Genomic DNA, 14,657 nt, shown 5'->3' with positions numbered 1-14,657 from the left:
ATGGCCCTTACTGATGGGGTGCCCCTGCATGATCTGCCAGACATAAACAGGGTGCATATATCCTTCTGCCCAGACGCAACCTATCTCTGGTCGGACCGGAAAGTGCTCCAACACGTTTGTTTCTACTATAAGCTTGTTTTGAAGGGACACCAAAGAGTATACTGCAAAATACGGTGGAACCCCGTTAATGTTTTTCAAGGGACTGCGAAAAAAAAAAAGAAAAACGTTAGCAGTTGAGAAAGCATAACCGTGAGGAAGGCAAATCGCCACAACAATGTCAGAAACTGCTCCGAATGGCTGCCAGTACAGTTAAATTAGACGTCTCTGCTTTCTACTGTTACTGGAAGTGGCACGTGCGCGCATGTATAATTAAGAGACGTGCAATGTTCCGTGGCAGTGGCCCCTCTTGATATGCTTTAAACTTTTTTCGTGTGCTTCATAACATTGCTGTATTGCGGCGAAGCTGACTAACGAAAACCGGCAATTATGCAGTGCATATGTAACCCTGCGCTTGGCGAATCTGGTTAAGTGTGCGTGGGTCCTGGTGGTTTTAACCAATGCACACTGTTTTGGCTGCTTTAACTGCTCTGTGCATGTTTTCTTCCGATATGCTTGTGCAGTGCCTAATTTGTGCAATTTCAGGCATTTATTAGCTGTGTTCGTATGTTGCAATGTACCGGTAGGCTGCAGAGTCAAATTTATGTGACTGCTGCATTCAGATGCGACACAAGCTGTGGGAACATTACAGAATGGTGATGTACCAAAGCGAAACATAATACATGGGAGTCAGTGGGAGTTCGGTCGAAACCACAAAAACGTGACATTGCCGCTGGGAAAATGCAACAGCGAGGAACTATCAAAGGGGCTCCACTGTTCAGTGTCCTGATAAAGTGTCCTGCCAGTACTCGTACATTCATGTATTTGGCCAGGAAAGGTTGAATTGTGAAGAAATGGAAAGCCAAATTTTCTTTCTTTTTTAATGTTTCGCGCCGAGACCTTGGTGCTGGTATGTCACTGAAACATTAAATTTTTCATACCGTATTTGCTATTTTTTTTTTTTTTCATACCAAACCACTTCTCATTTTATGAGTGACTTTTTTGCCACTGCAGAAGCGTAGATTACTACTGTATCTCCTCGTGTAAGGCCCACACTCCCCCCACATTGGAGTGTGAAAATTGGGGAGAAAAAAAATAAAGCTTTACTAAGTATTACGCACTGTATTCTGGTTAATTTCTACAATCTGCTACTAGATACCAGTACAATGGCATCATTGCAGTATACCATGTCACGCAGCATAGATACAGCATGTATCCACTGCATCATGCTTGGGCACGTTCTGCTGGTGACAGTGTATACTACAACTTCCAAGTTCCAGGTGCTTGCATGTGCAGAACATGGCAAACATACAGCTGAGTAGAAGTTTGAGTTAGAGCTTCAAGTGGATCGTAATCGCGCATAGTATGATCAGCTTTGAAAGGGTGCCAATAAGGCAAGCTAGTCATATGAAAAGGGCAGTGGAAGCTGCAAGGTTTACTGGTCTTCAGTTGACCGCCACTCATTGCGTTATTCTGCACAGCAGTGCGGGTAGAGTTTGAGGCTTCAATGAGTAGCCTCATGGAGGGACCGCACCAAAAAATTTGGAAAAGTGGGCCCTACACAAGTCAATACAGTAATACAGCTTAATATTTGTCTTTAGTGTCCTTCAAATAACATTGCCATTTTAGCATTTCCTTTCATATTACACACAACTGTGTTTCTGAGATCACTTTCATGGGAGCTTAAGATTCTTTTGTGTCATGCAGGAGCGAGTGGTGAGCGAGGAGCACCGCAAGGTCCAAAAGGAGGTGGACAAGCAGGTGCTGGAGGCCATGAAGAAGCACCCCGAGAAGAGGGCCCTTGTGCACTACCTGGCGTCCAGCTTCTCTCTGCGCAACCGCATGTACCCACACAGAATGAAGTTCTGAGGGGCCTGTACAATAAAAACACTCCTGGACTCTGGCACACTGCGCTAGTTGTGAATGGTTAAGCTTTACAGATGATTTGAGCCGCCTACCATGGATGTCGTGTTGGAGCGGAAGTGCAGTCAATAGTGGACCCGCTAACATATACGCTGGGCCTCCCCAAACATTCGTGAAAGATGGACATCATTGACAAAGCGGAGGAGATTGCTTTTAAAAGTGATAGTGCCATAAAATTGAGCCTACGTTATTGAACACTCTTATGCGTGTTGAGAGAAGTGGCATTCATTTAGAAAGGCCATTTAAAGTATGCGATTGTTGCAAACTATATACATAAGCTTATTTATGTCAAAATGGCATGACTACCTTCATAGGGTGTGGTTTCCCTTGATGCATCTACTTCACTAGCACTGCTCATCGTGCAGTGTTCCAGGTGCAGAGATGTGCATTGACAGTATGTTACTACAGTAGACTTCAAAAAAAAAAAAAATTTGTTTAACTTGCATTATGCATTTTGACATGCGAGATTCAATATGCAATTGATTTTTCTGTTTAGTTAGTAGTTTTTAATACAGTGGAATCTCGGTGATACGAATCTCACGGGGTCACGAAAAATATTCGTATCATCGAAACACAATTAAAACTAGCTAAATTAGGGGGGGGGGGGACGCGGGGATCAGATCGCGAGAAAAATATATTTTTGAAAACCACGCGTTTGGGTGTCTGCAACGCCTAATCTACGCTGCATCAAAATGGTTTGGCTGAAAACGCACTGAAAGTGCCCGAAAAAGTTTTAATTCGTCAGTGCGCAGGGCGAGAAAACAGCTTTAAATCGCGCAACATCACCGCAGTTCACTGAGCCATATCTTGTATTTCCCGCCACCGAGCGCCGCCATCTTGGTATCGTTCGAAAGCTCAAGTTTCGCCGTTCCGCTTTTCAATTCGTCCGTCGTCGCCAACTTGTAACAAACGCACAAACACCAAAGAAGCGCGGGTCTGCGATAGGTAGTCACACGGGCCCTCTGATAAAAGCGGGCCTCCGATTGGCTGCCGTGCTGAAAGGCATGCTGTAGCAGGGGCAAAATGGCAACCGCAGTTGTATGCTTCGTAAACCACGCCGGCGTCTTCACTTGACACACAGAATTTGGATTACTGAGAACTCCCAGGTTAGTGATGGATCGTCGCTCGCTCGTTGGCGAATAAACTTTAGACGAAGCACGCCTTCGGAATACGGAAGCGCTCATACAGCAAGAAAAATACGGCGATTAGCGGGAGAAGCGGAGGAGCACCCAACTGAACGAGCGCAACCTTGCACCGTGGATTACGTGCCGCGCTATCTTAAACCGTGTGACTCCAGCAGCGAAACCCACAATCGCCCTGTGCCATCGGCATCGATAACGCAGCCGACGGAAGACGCGCCAACGGAGGCTCCCGCGCATCGGCATACGGCCGCGCGAATCAGCTGAGATCGTATCTCGGTAGATAGCTCGCTGCGACTTGGCAAAATGGCGCAAAAAGAACGCGGCCCGAAGCACGGCAGCCACTCCGCCCGATGGCACGCGGAAAAGGAGGAAAAGCAACAAAAGCGCCACCGCATCGAACTCTTCGCGCCCATTTGCGGTAGTAAGTGGTTCTTGAGGGAAAGGTTGACGCTATCTTCTGCAGCCCTTGAGGGAGCACGGCTCAGCGCCAACCCATTCGCGGCCTCCGCGCTGTCCGGCGTCGCGTCCGCACCAAAAGAGAAAGGGAGAAAGCGCGTGACTGCGCGCTGTTCTCTTTCGCGGCCGTCGGTGGGGCGGCATTTATTCGTATCAACCGACGTGGGTCAAAAATCGATTCATAACAACCGTTTTCTAGCACGTTGCAAAGTAATGGGGCTCGGCTGGGACCGCAGAAAAATTCGTATCATCCGGAAATTCGTATTAGCCGTGATCGTATCATCGAGGTTCCATTGATATGCAATTTTTCTCTGTAAATTAGCTTGTAGGTGAGCTCTCTCTGAGATGCTGGTTATGGAGACTGGCATATCAAAATGTTCATTGAATGATCAGTTTGTAGTGCTACAAGAATTAAATTACGAGGCTTTACGTGCAAAAACCGCCCTAAGTGATATGTTGCTTTGTAAAGCAAAAACTCGACACCCAGGACAAAAATATTGCTTTTTGAAAATTTCTGTAATATTTGTAATAGGCATACTGCACTCTCTAATTGCCTTTCTCACAAAAAAAAAAAGATTGCGATAGGATAAGAGACCAGCTATAATCACCCCAAAACTTCGACACATCAGAATTACTGTATTGAGAAAACGAGGAATTGCACTTCACAATATGTTCATGGTGGCTATAGCAAAGGCTTAAAAAGAGGGGTCCAATCAAGCAAGAATAAATGCTCTACAAAGTCTACATCAACATGGAGCTAAGGAATGCAAAATTTGATTTGGGCCAATTTTCAGCTGCAAAGAACGTCTCCCCCTAATTTGACCCTGACGAAATTGATTGAATTATCGGGTGGGTCGAATAAAACTAGATGCAGAAAAAAAATTCACCGATTGGGATACTCCCCAATGCGAAATTTGAGCACAGCTCTACAAGTGTTTTCATTTTGCGATATATTGGCTGGTGTGGACAATCTGTCTCGTGGTGTGATTCACAGCAGCCGCCACAGACAGACCTTCACTCATGCAGCGCTTTGTTTCCATATATGGTATTGGTGGACACGCTCACTGCATGCCTTATTGTTGGCGTCATCTGTGAACATATATTGTGAGGTGTAAAAAAAAAAAAAGTGTCTGCCCGTACCACAAAAATATAGCAGGAGTTGCCAATTAAAATAAATGAACGGGGCATTGCCAATAAAGATCTTTTGAGAGGGATGAGAAAGGTGTAAGGGATTCTATTACTAGCAAAAACCAAGCCAGGGAGTGGACCGGCTGCAGGATTTATTGGGCATTTTACAAAATTATGGTGTCTTGCTGCAAGAATTTGTAACCATTATTGGTTCTTTGCTTCTTGTGGGTTTCTTTCCATTGGATTTTGGCTCTTGCGAGTCCTCGCCCTCTTCATTTTCATACTATCTTATTAACTTTTGAAGCGAGCAAGGGGCCCATGTATTTTGCAGAAAAAGCAGGAGCCCTGTGCATGTGGATCCGCTCTCTGGTGGTGGTGCATCGGTGAACAGACGCGTGCTACTCTGGCACCATCTCAGTCATTGTCACTGCAGAGCCAGTCTTGCATTGCACTATGCTCGTGCTTTCGCTGTACCCATCCCCTCTGCTTTCAGCCTCATGGTTTCGCTATTTCACTCTGTCATCCCCTGTTGCGCTCCACATTTGCTCTCATCCTTTGCCGAGCTCGTTCGCTCGGTTACACCGACGCTCGCCGCAGGAACGGGCGTTGGAAGAGCTGCGCTCTAAAGACTCCAAAACACTGCCGATTCATTTGGCAGCATTTTTCAGATTCTAACACGCCCATGAATCAAAAGTGTGCCCATTTCTGTGTGTAAAAACTAGAAATGTAATGTGTTCTCCGCCGACAACTCCCTCCTTCCCTCTCTCTCTGTATATATATATATATATCCTGTCCTTGGCATCTTTGTTAGCGTCGTATGGTATGACTAATAAACATCGGGCCCCTCTGTTTCCCTTCTCGTTAACATATGTATGGAGGTTGTATACTATCTAAAACTCCTAGCACTCCCCGGACAAGAATACTTTAACAAGGTGGCACGTGTTTGCGTTCCCGAAACAACACTTCACGTAACTTAACAAGTTTTCCATTGCTAAGGCGTGCAGCCATTTTGCATTAAATTATGCTATCATCCCTATGCTATTCTTTAAAATTATATTAAAAAAATAACTACAATTTCGTTTACAAATTGATGCATTTATATAATGTATGTTGATGACCTAGCTGATACATGACTTGGGGAAAAGCGAACAGCACTTTCTTTGTCGTGGGCATGGTATGTTATTCTATATTTTAAAATACAGACACGAAGCTTCGTGCTAGAACTTCGATAGTATCGTATGCAAGTTTCACTCACTTTCCGTGACCTGCTGTTGACTTGTTTGAAGAGATGTTTGGAATTTACTTGCGATCATGGTATTGTAGTCATCACACGACTTGTATTGTTATTTGATCACACTCGGGAATTGATGAGGCACACACAGGGCCGCTTCCTTGGCCGAGACGTTTAGTTAGGATATGGGCTCTCCGCAGCAAGCAGCATGTGTTACACGACGGGGTAGGTTAGCATCAGCTAGGCGACTGGCCGCAGCTGTCTGGTGTTGAGCGATTGGGCAGTGACGAGATGCTCTCCCTATGTCCTTAATGGTATGGTATGCCTTCTTTGATGGCGCACACCCACTGCGGGGGATTGGCCAAGATTTGAATGGTATATTAGGAAACCTTTGTTAATACTAAATTTGGTGAAGTTGTCAGGAGAAAATGAACAAAAATAAAATTTGAAGAAATTAAGAAAATCTCTTTGAAGCAACTATAAATTCCTCCATGGCAGAGCAAATATCCCTGTGGCAGTTACCAAGAGAGGAGGCTCCTAGAGAAAGGATATTTAGAATTGAAAAACTTAAACCAAGCTGTGTAACCCTTCACTCTCAAATGTCTTTCCTTAAAGAATGATCTGCCAACTTCGTTCTTGATGCCTTTTATGCGTGCATGGCAGCTGTGCATTGGGCATACTTAATTATTGAGCCTTTTTTAAGCCTGTGCAGCTGCTGCGAAAAAACTCCACCTCGATTCTTAGCAGTGGGATTGCTTGAAAAATTTTCTACTAAATACAAGGTGCCCAGGGAAGCGGTATTGTTTCTTGCAGTGAAGGTAGTGGTTGGCAAGAAAAGTGACTTGCAACCACAGTGTTTCGTGCACATGTTTCTCAGAGCCGAGCTCATTCGTTGCCTTTCGGTGGATGTCTTTCTCGTGAGGCCAGCATTGCCCAGTGCAAAGGCCCGTGCGAGTGCTCCATGCATCCATGACTAAGGTCCATTACCCTTTTAAAGAGGCGTATCCCATGACCCAGCTGCAGAATTCAATTAAGTGAACAAAATGTTACACTGGGAGTCTGTGCAGGAAATGCCATTCTATGGTCTGCATCTTGCACCACAAATATTTTGCAGATAGAAAGCTCAAGGGATGAGGAACCTTTAGGCAAGTGGTTGCCAAAGCTTGTACAATAGGAATATTCAGCACAAGTGACAATCCACAAGTCTACTGTACTGAGTTGGCACTATACCATATTTACGCATACTAGAGGCATTTTTCTTTTTGAAATGCTGACAGGGTATCAAGGCTGTCTGCTAATATACTGTGGTGATATTGAGTGATAATTTTTAACATAATATAATCATGTTAAAAATTTAATTAGGTAATTTGATAATGACTTTTGCAAGATTTCGAATGGCCTGGCATGAGATGTTCTGAAGTACACAGCCTACAGTGTTCTTGGTGCTATTTGGCACAGCATCAACCATATCCAACAATGCGTCTGGGGTAGAGTCATGCAGTCACAGCTTGAAAATATACTGCCCCCATGTGCTACACAGCTGCAAATATGCAAATTCTCAAGACCTACCAGAACAACATTCAATTTCTACTGTTAGTAATTTAGCCTGTTTTGCTGGACACACTGAAGTTGGTTCCTTTGGATGGGTGACTTAAGACTTCCAACATTCAAAGGTCCAAAGATGAGGCACAGGCCATACACAGGTAAATGCAGTAGCTTTGCATGGTTCTTCAGCGAACGGGTACAGCGGCACAACATACATTAACTCTGCAAGTAATACTCCTTTGCTGTAAATGTATTGCTTGTCTTCATGACAGACTTGATCAGATAAGCAGTTAAACCTGCCATAGTAAACACTAGCACATTTGATGTCTAGCAGCAATGCACAGATTGTTTGCATGCCGCTGCAAGGAAATTTTTTCTGCAAATGATAAGTGTGCAAGACACCTCGTGTGTTACTGTCAGCGCACAATATTGCACCATTACTGTGCAGCTGTGAATAAAGTTAAAAGGGAGTGCTCCTCAAGTTCTTGCCTAGAGAAATAACATTTAAAAATTTACAAGTACAGCTATCTCAAATAATTTGACCGACAGTCGAAATAGCCAAGGCCCCAGTTATGCAGCAATCTTCTTAATCCACTGTTTGTCTAAGACAGCTTGCACGGTTATGAACTGGGTTGGCTTGGGATGGAGGTACAAATGGGTGGCATGATGACATGTCCGCACAGTAGACTCAAAACTGATGCCATGTGTATGTCACTTGTACCTTTGCCTCCCCATCAGTATTATTATACTTCGGCATTTAGTTTCTGCTTTCACGCAAGACGTATTTGCAATATCAAATTGTAAGTGTTGCTGCAGCTTTTAGCATGAGGCATCTGACATGTTTTGGTGTACGTCAGACAGGCAGGACTTTGTTGTGGTAAACACTGATCAATCCAGAATCTACGATGTTGCCCTGTGTGTGTATATATATATACACAGTGGAACCTCGCTGATATGATTCTGCATAACATGTTTTTTGGGATGATACATTTTTTTTTTTTTCTTTTCCCGATAATACAATTTGGTTGGATAATACATTGGACGATATGATTTTAAGGTGATGTGCTTTATTTCCCGGTTCCCGTGAAGATCGTATCAACGAGGTTCCACTGTATATATATATATATATAAAGCCAGCTGCCAGCACTGTCATTCTATTTGATGACTGGCACCATGCTTGCTGCAGTAGCTTTTAGGGCACAAGCTCGCTAAATACGAAGTATAGTAGTACTTTTCTTCCATGTACTACGTCCTCGCTCTGCCTGCGTACCATCATTGCAATGCGACACTATATCCTATAGCAATTGCATTGCATGCTCTGTTGTGTTTGGAATGCCAGTATTTTAGGCTACTGCAGGCAGTTGAGCGTACAAAAGCAAACATATGTTTCTATGCCCAAGATGCAGGCCATGTGTGTGATAACGCCAACATGAGCACACTGGCGAGTTCTACATGGTTTATTCACAGCTATGGCGCATTATAATGCTTGATGAAATTTCATAACACTTCTTTCTTCTTTTTTTTTTCTGTGTTCGTAATGCTTTCTTTTTTGTGTGTGTAAAAATCATTATGCCAAAATAGAATATTAAAACTTAGGTGAGCGAAATGTTGATCAGTAAGCTGCACTAGCCTTAACAACCAGTTTAAAAAAATTAAAATAATAATAAAAGATCCTGCAAAGACAACAAAAAGCATTGCCCAGATCCAGCCCCTGTATATTTTTGGCAGGTTTACATGCTAAGGCAGAGGCAATGGTACAATTATGATGCGTGAATGGGCATGGCTGAGCGCTGTGTCTGAACTTGTGAACCTTTAGATGACCCTTTGGGAACCATTGGAAAGTGCTGGGTTGCCAGGATTGGCTGGTGTGGCTTCGGGACTGTGCTTCTGCAAAGCAAACGTGAGAAATGTCGGCTACAAAAACCTCAGCAAGGGTTGCGCATGCATTTAATATCTGGACGGATACTATTCATAAAACCATAATATTGGACCATTATTGTAGTTACGTGTCATTTTATCTAAGCAGATTTTATTTATGCAGCTGGGCAACAACTCTGCCATGCGACAGTTGCAAAATTTTTGTTATGAGCGTACCATGACCTCAGGCACTTTTTTTTTTTTTTTTTAATCTGTACTGAGGTATAGGTGCGGTGTGCGTTTCAGCAAAGGGATTCAGGATAAAATAGTCATTTTTGTGGGCCAAGTTTGACATCATTGCCAGACATCAAAACCCATGCAATAATTGCCAGCATACTCTTTATTTGCCAAATTGTCCTAATTAACCTTGTAATTTCAGTAACTTAAGTGTGCACATTGCAAGTGCAGAACTGAAGACTATTAGTGCTTTAGGCACGTTCACTTTCTAGTAATACAGATAAATGCCATTTCGTTGTCACAGGCTCATCATGAGACGCACGGTAACTGTGTTATGCAACATATGCCAGAAAACTGTAGCAGTGGCCGCCAAAATGCAGCCCATTAGCTGCATGCATGCGGCTTTTCAATTTCCTATAATGCTTGATGTCACCTACACGATCGGCAATTGTGCACTCCAACCATGCTTTCCCAATATTGTGTCCAAACTGGATATTTTATGAGCTTTTTCTTAATTCCATTCTCAGGAACTACGACAAAAATTCTTAGGAAATTGGTGTCGCAAGGGTGCAAATAGTTGACAACGTCAGAGAGCCGGCAATAACAAAACCATGCAATGCTTGGTAAAAACTTTAGTACAGGTCTTTAACAACCTGTTTTCTTTTCCACCCAGTTCACTGAATGCGCTTTCTCGCCATTCCTGCCCAATAAGTTCCTATATTCCTGATCACGGGTTACCGTGATCGTCATTTTCAATGATAGATTGATGCAGTTTAATGGCTCCATGTGACAGCTGGGATATGAGAGACACCATAGCAGCGGTCTCCTGTAGGGGTGTGCGAATATGTTTTTTGATAATAATGTTTTAATATTTAATAATAATATGTTTTTAATTTTTTAAATAATGATTTAAATTTTGTCCTATTCTGCCTTCTAGTTGGATAGTCACTATTTGTAAATACGAATATATTTCTAACTGCTTTCGAGTCAAACATAAATTTGGAGTAAAGGTATGATAACCTTGAGTATAGATCATCCTCATGGGATAGTACAGGCCAAGAACATCATAAGAATGTACAAAGTGGAGTAGGCTTCGTAGCTCAAGGAGCCAGAATTTACTGGCTATACAGCGATCATTTGCACTCTCCAAAGAGTCCTGTGCATGGGAAGACGCTGCTCATTTGTTGTTTAATTGTCACTTAATAGGACACTTAATGTCCATTTGTGCTTTTAATAAACAATGTTTCATAACGTGCCAAGAAGCTTGCTAACGTTATGAATTCTAGGATGTGAACATCGTTTTATACTAATTATGAAAACGACTGTTTACTACTCAAAAACTATCGGAAAAGTATTCAATTTGCTTTTGGCACCCTATTCGATTCGTATTCAATTCGGTTTCAAAAACTACTATATTCACACACCCCTAGTCTACTATGAATTTTGAACACTTGGTGTTTTTTCTTAACTTGCACCCAAAGCTTGGTACACAAGCATTTTTGCATTCCTCCTCCATTGGAATGCAGCCGCCACGGATTGAGTCAAACATGCCACCTCACACTGCAGCGTTACGCCAAGGCAACATTTGTGAGCAACACGAAAGGAGACCTACCTTTTTCTTCTTTTTTTCTTTCTTCTTTTTCTTCCGTTCTTTCTCTTCGTCGTGCCGTTTCTGCTTCTTGTGTTTCTTCTCGTGGGAGGCATCGGAGGCATTTTCTAAGAAAAAAAAAGAATAATGAGCTCGTCACGCGGCAGTTAGGGGGGATTTCCTTGTGGCACAATGAACTGTTTTCATAACTGTAAGGTCAGCTTTCCCATGACGCAGTTTGCCAAGCTAATGACGGTGCAATCAGTGGTGATGAGCACAGTTTGTCTTATGACACGGAAAGTGTAGATGTGGCTCTATTGAAGAAACCATGCTCAAGAGCATGTCCAGCTAGCACTTGGTCTTCATTTGTACCCCGACTGGTTTTGCCACTATTTGGACAAATGTGCAGTGCAGAGAAGTACTCTTGCAAGTTAAGAAAAAGGTCTTTCACCATCACTGACAGTAATAAAGCTACTAAAGTTTGATGGACAATACACCAACACCATGGACAAGCAATCTAGGAATATCAGAATGTGTACACTCACCCTGCTGTTGAGATTCATGATTGGGTGTGTCACCCATTTTGTGCTTGTGCTTTTTATGCTTGTGCTTCTTTCGTTGTGGTTGCTGGCTCATCATGCGATACTGTTCAGGCAGCTGAAAAGAGTGTTTAGAGTAGCAGCACATGAGGATGGGCCAACTTGCAGGAAGCAGACGTGCCACAAGCAGAAATTTGGACACACACCACTGTACTGCCTATGCCCGCCCCACCTCCTCAGAAATTAATCCCCACAAGCACTTATCGAGTTTATTTCTCAGTGCTAGAACAATAAATACGATGGTGAAAATTTAATTTTGCTGAACTGCAAAGACAAACTGCGGCAATGGCCGGGAAAGTGCTATGAACGGCACTGACACAACTTTATTCTATGTGTTGATGACAAGTTTCCTGGCTCTTTGGGATAATTAAGCTTGTTAATGGCATGAATAAAATTTATTCACAATATCTGAAAGCTAAACATGATTACAACGAAACGTCTTATTGATTACCTTCACAGAAAAAAGCGTACGTTTGTGGAAGAATACATGGACATGCGGTGAATCGAAACGAATAAATGTTTTGGCTACATAAATGGGTTCATAAGTGTGTGCACCAGGTTAAATCTAACAGCATGTTATAAAGCTTTAACAGCATGTTGTAAAGGTGGCAAAGAAGAGCAACATGGTCCGACCACCACTTCACACACACAAAAAAATGAACATTCCCTCCAACCATTGTAACACTTAAATCAAAATCCTGGATAGTCTCCTGGTTGCAATCACCATACTCTACAAGTAACTTCTTGTAGAACATCTGGACATTCATTATAAAACTAAGTGCATGCAGTTAAATTTGCAGGCACTTTGAAAGGAATGGCAGTGAGGTCTGACAACACATCAACTTCTCCAGAGCACAGCAGCTGCAGAACACTAAATGAGAAGAGATACCTATAAACCAAAAGTATGCAATGTTTCTAGCCTATGTGCAGATTAATAACAACTGAGCACTGATAATGCACATACTTTCTTTGCATGCCTCTGGTAATAGCAAGTACATTTCCTCATTGCAAACCTGCCATTACTTTCTGCCCCGAGTGCCAACGCAAAGATGGTGGATAGTTTACACGATTACAATGATAAGCCAGAACTACGGCTATATCTGCATCCATTCATATGACTCTTGTTTGGACGGCTCTTAGCTAAGCTACAATTCTGAAGGCACACTTATATATAGTCTCAACACATATACCATTTCTTGGTCTATGGCTAGAGGATTGTCTTAATGGGCAGAAAAAAAGAAGAAGAAAAAGCACTATTCCAAAGGATAACAGCATGTTACGGTCAATCAGGAAATAAATGAGGCGCATTGAAACAGCAAGGGCAATGACCCCGTGATGTAGAGAACGGAAGAGCCAAAGCGACAGATGGCAGAAAATCGTGAGCTCTCACTATCCAGTAACATGCAACACAGCACAATAGCAAATCACTAAAGAGAAGACAGGAGAAACGCCTGCCAAGACTGTGACAGAATTGCTCACATTATGTGCACAGGATGTACCGCACATTTCGTGCACTGTTTTATATGTATACCGTCCTAATCCCGTTGCGCACACTCGAGCTATGCTCAGCCTTCGTTTGTTTTTTAGGTTACTGTGATTTGTGCTTAGTGAAACACGGTGTATGCTTCTGATTCTCTCTCTCTCTTTTTTTCGTGTGTGTTACTGCAGTCTAACTCATGTCTGCTAGACAGGTCGCCAAGCGCAGGTCGATGCCCTGCTATGCGATCGTCTTTCCTTTCACTTTGTAACTTCGCTCCTGTCTTCTCGCTTACGGTTGCTCCTGTTGCGCGCTGTATGCTTCCGAGTACGAATAGACTAAGCCCACTGCCGTGCATTACTTATTTTCACTAACCGGTCCGGGATGAAGCCTGAAGCCGACCAGTTGGGCGGCGGTAAGGGCCAGGAGCTCCTTTCCACCGACGGGTGGCTTTTCGATGAGAGAGCGTAGTGAACTGCAAGTGAAAAGAAGACATCACTGCCGGTTGCGTTGCAACGGCTCGTTGTGAAAAACGGGAGATAGCTTCACTGTGCACAACAATTATACAAGACGCCAAAAGGGTCCCACCTGTTGTCTTGATCGCCGGGAGCATCGATGTTGCCTGGCAGATTGGGCAAGAAAGCACTGAGCTGGTCCTTGACCTTACGACCGCTGAATTTGTTGTAGGAGTGCTCCAATCCATATGATACCATCAGGTTTGTGGCGCCGGTGAGCTCACTCTCTGGCAAAAGAAAGAGGTAGAAGATAGTGGCGGTTCGTTACTCGGAAATCGAAACTTGTCGCGCAAATGTACACCGCTCCAGTACGAGCGCCGAGGCCCAGACGTTTGACAAGCTGAACAGCTGCCAAGAAACCGCTATAAGGGGGCTTTTGCTAGTTGAAATTACAGCAGCAGAACCGGCGTTTACACGCGACTGCGCGGCGAACAATGCGTACTTTCCCTATGATCACCATAATGTGATTAGGGCGCAATAGCGTTTTCGGATGCGACAAGCAAAAAGAGCGACGGAGGATGCTCGCTTACTTGGAGGTTCTTTCATGAGATAAAACGGACCGCTGTGAACAATGGCTGGAGTCTTGCCGAGAGAAATTGTCGTCTTAAGTGTTCCGGTTGTGTCCTGACGAGACACAACCGGCGAGCGGGAGCCGCGAGGGCTCGATTTTGGAGAATATTGGTCTGTCCGCCGTACCACCTCAGCCATTGTCGTCTGCCATGTTGTTTCCTAAAACTTTTCCTTCCCATCATGCACTTCGCTAACGATGACCGGAAGTGCGGCGTAGTAGTCACCGGAAGCTCAAGACGTGGTTTCAAAAACGTTTTTCGGTTGTTCGTTCTTGTTTTACAAGTCAGCTTAAT

General features: G+C 43.5%; 2 protein-coding genes across 2 annotated transcripts in view; one reads left to right on the top strand and one right to left on the bottom strand.

Moving 5' to 3' along the window:
• LOC119446203 (60S ribosomal protein L6) overlaps positions 1–2,002 on the top strand; it is a 182,328-nt gene extending 180,326 nt beyond the window's left edge. The window contains exon 5 of the mRNA XM_049663999.1: positions 1,804–2,002. Coding sequence (XP_049519956.1) covers positions 1,804–1,965 — 162 coding nt within the window. The 3' untranslated portion in view covers positions 1,966–2,002. The remainder of the gene's footprint in view (positions 1–1,803) is intronic.
• A 7,217-nt stretch (positions 2,003–9,219) lies between these two features.
• LOC119446198 (mediator of RNA polymerase II transcription subunit 19) lies at positions 9,220–14,538 on the bottom strand. Its single transcript, XM_037710559.2, has 6 exons — positions 14,325–14,538; positions 13,868–14,021; positions 13,655–13,754; positions 11,749–11,860; positions 11,228–11,331; positions 9,220–9,408 (listed from the first exon to the last, which is right to left on the bottom strand). Exons 1-6 carry the CDS (start codon positions 14,500–14,502, stop codon positions 9,334–9,336), a joined length of 723 nt encoding a protein of 240 aa, XP_037566487.1. The 5' UTR covers positions 14,503–14,538; the 3' UTR covers positions 9,220–9,333.
• Between the last annotated feature and the right edge of the window lie 119 nt (positions 14,539–14,657).

This window comes from Dermacentor silvarum, chromosome 3 (genome assembly GCF_013339745.2).
Source record: "Dermacentor silvarum isolate Dsil-2018 chromosome 3, BIME_Dsil_1.4, whole genome shotgun sequence".
Classification (NCBI taxonomy): domain Eukaryota; kingdom Metazoa; phylum Arthropoda; class Arachnida; order Ixodida; family Ixodidae; genus Dermacentor; species Dermacentor silvarum.
This window is presented reverse-complemented; position numbering and strand designations above follow the sequence as displayed.

Bases quoted from the DNA above. Each gene is read 5' to 3' on its own strand.
- LOC119446198 (XM_037710559.2), bottom strand. From the start codon at position 14,502: ATGGCTGAGGTGGTACGGCGGACAGACCAATATTCTCCAAAATCGAGC. The intron at 14,022-14,324 runs GTAAGCGAGCAT...TTCTTTTGCCAG, and splicing joins TCTCATGAAAGAACCTCCAA to AGAGTGAGCTCACCGGCGCC. The intron at 13,755-13,867 runs GTGGGACCCTTT...TTTCACTTGCAG, and splicing joins CCCGGCGATCAAGACAACAG to TTCACTACGCTCTCTCATCG.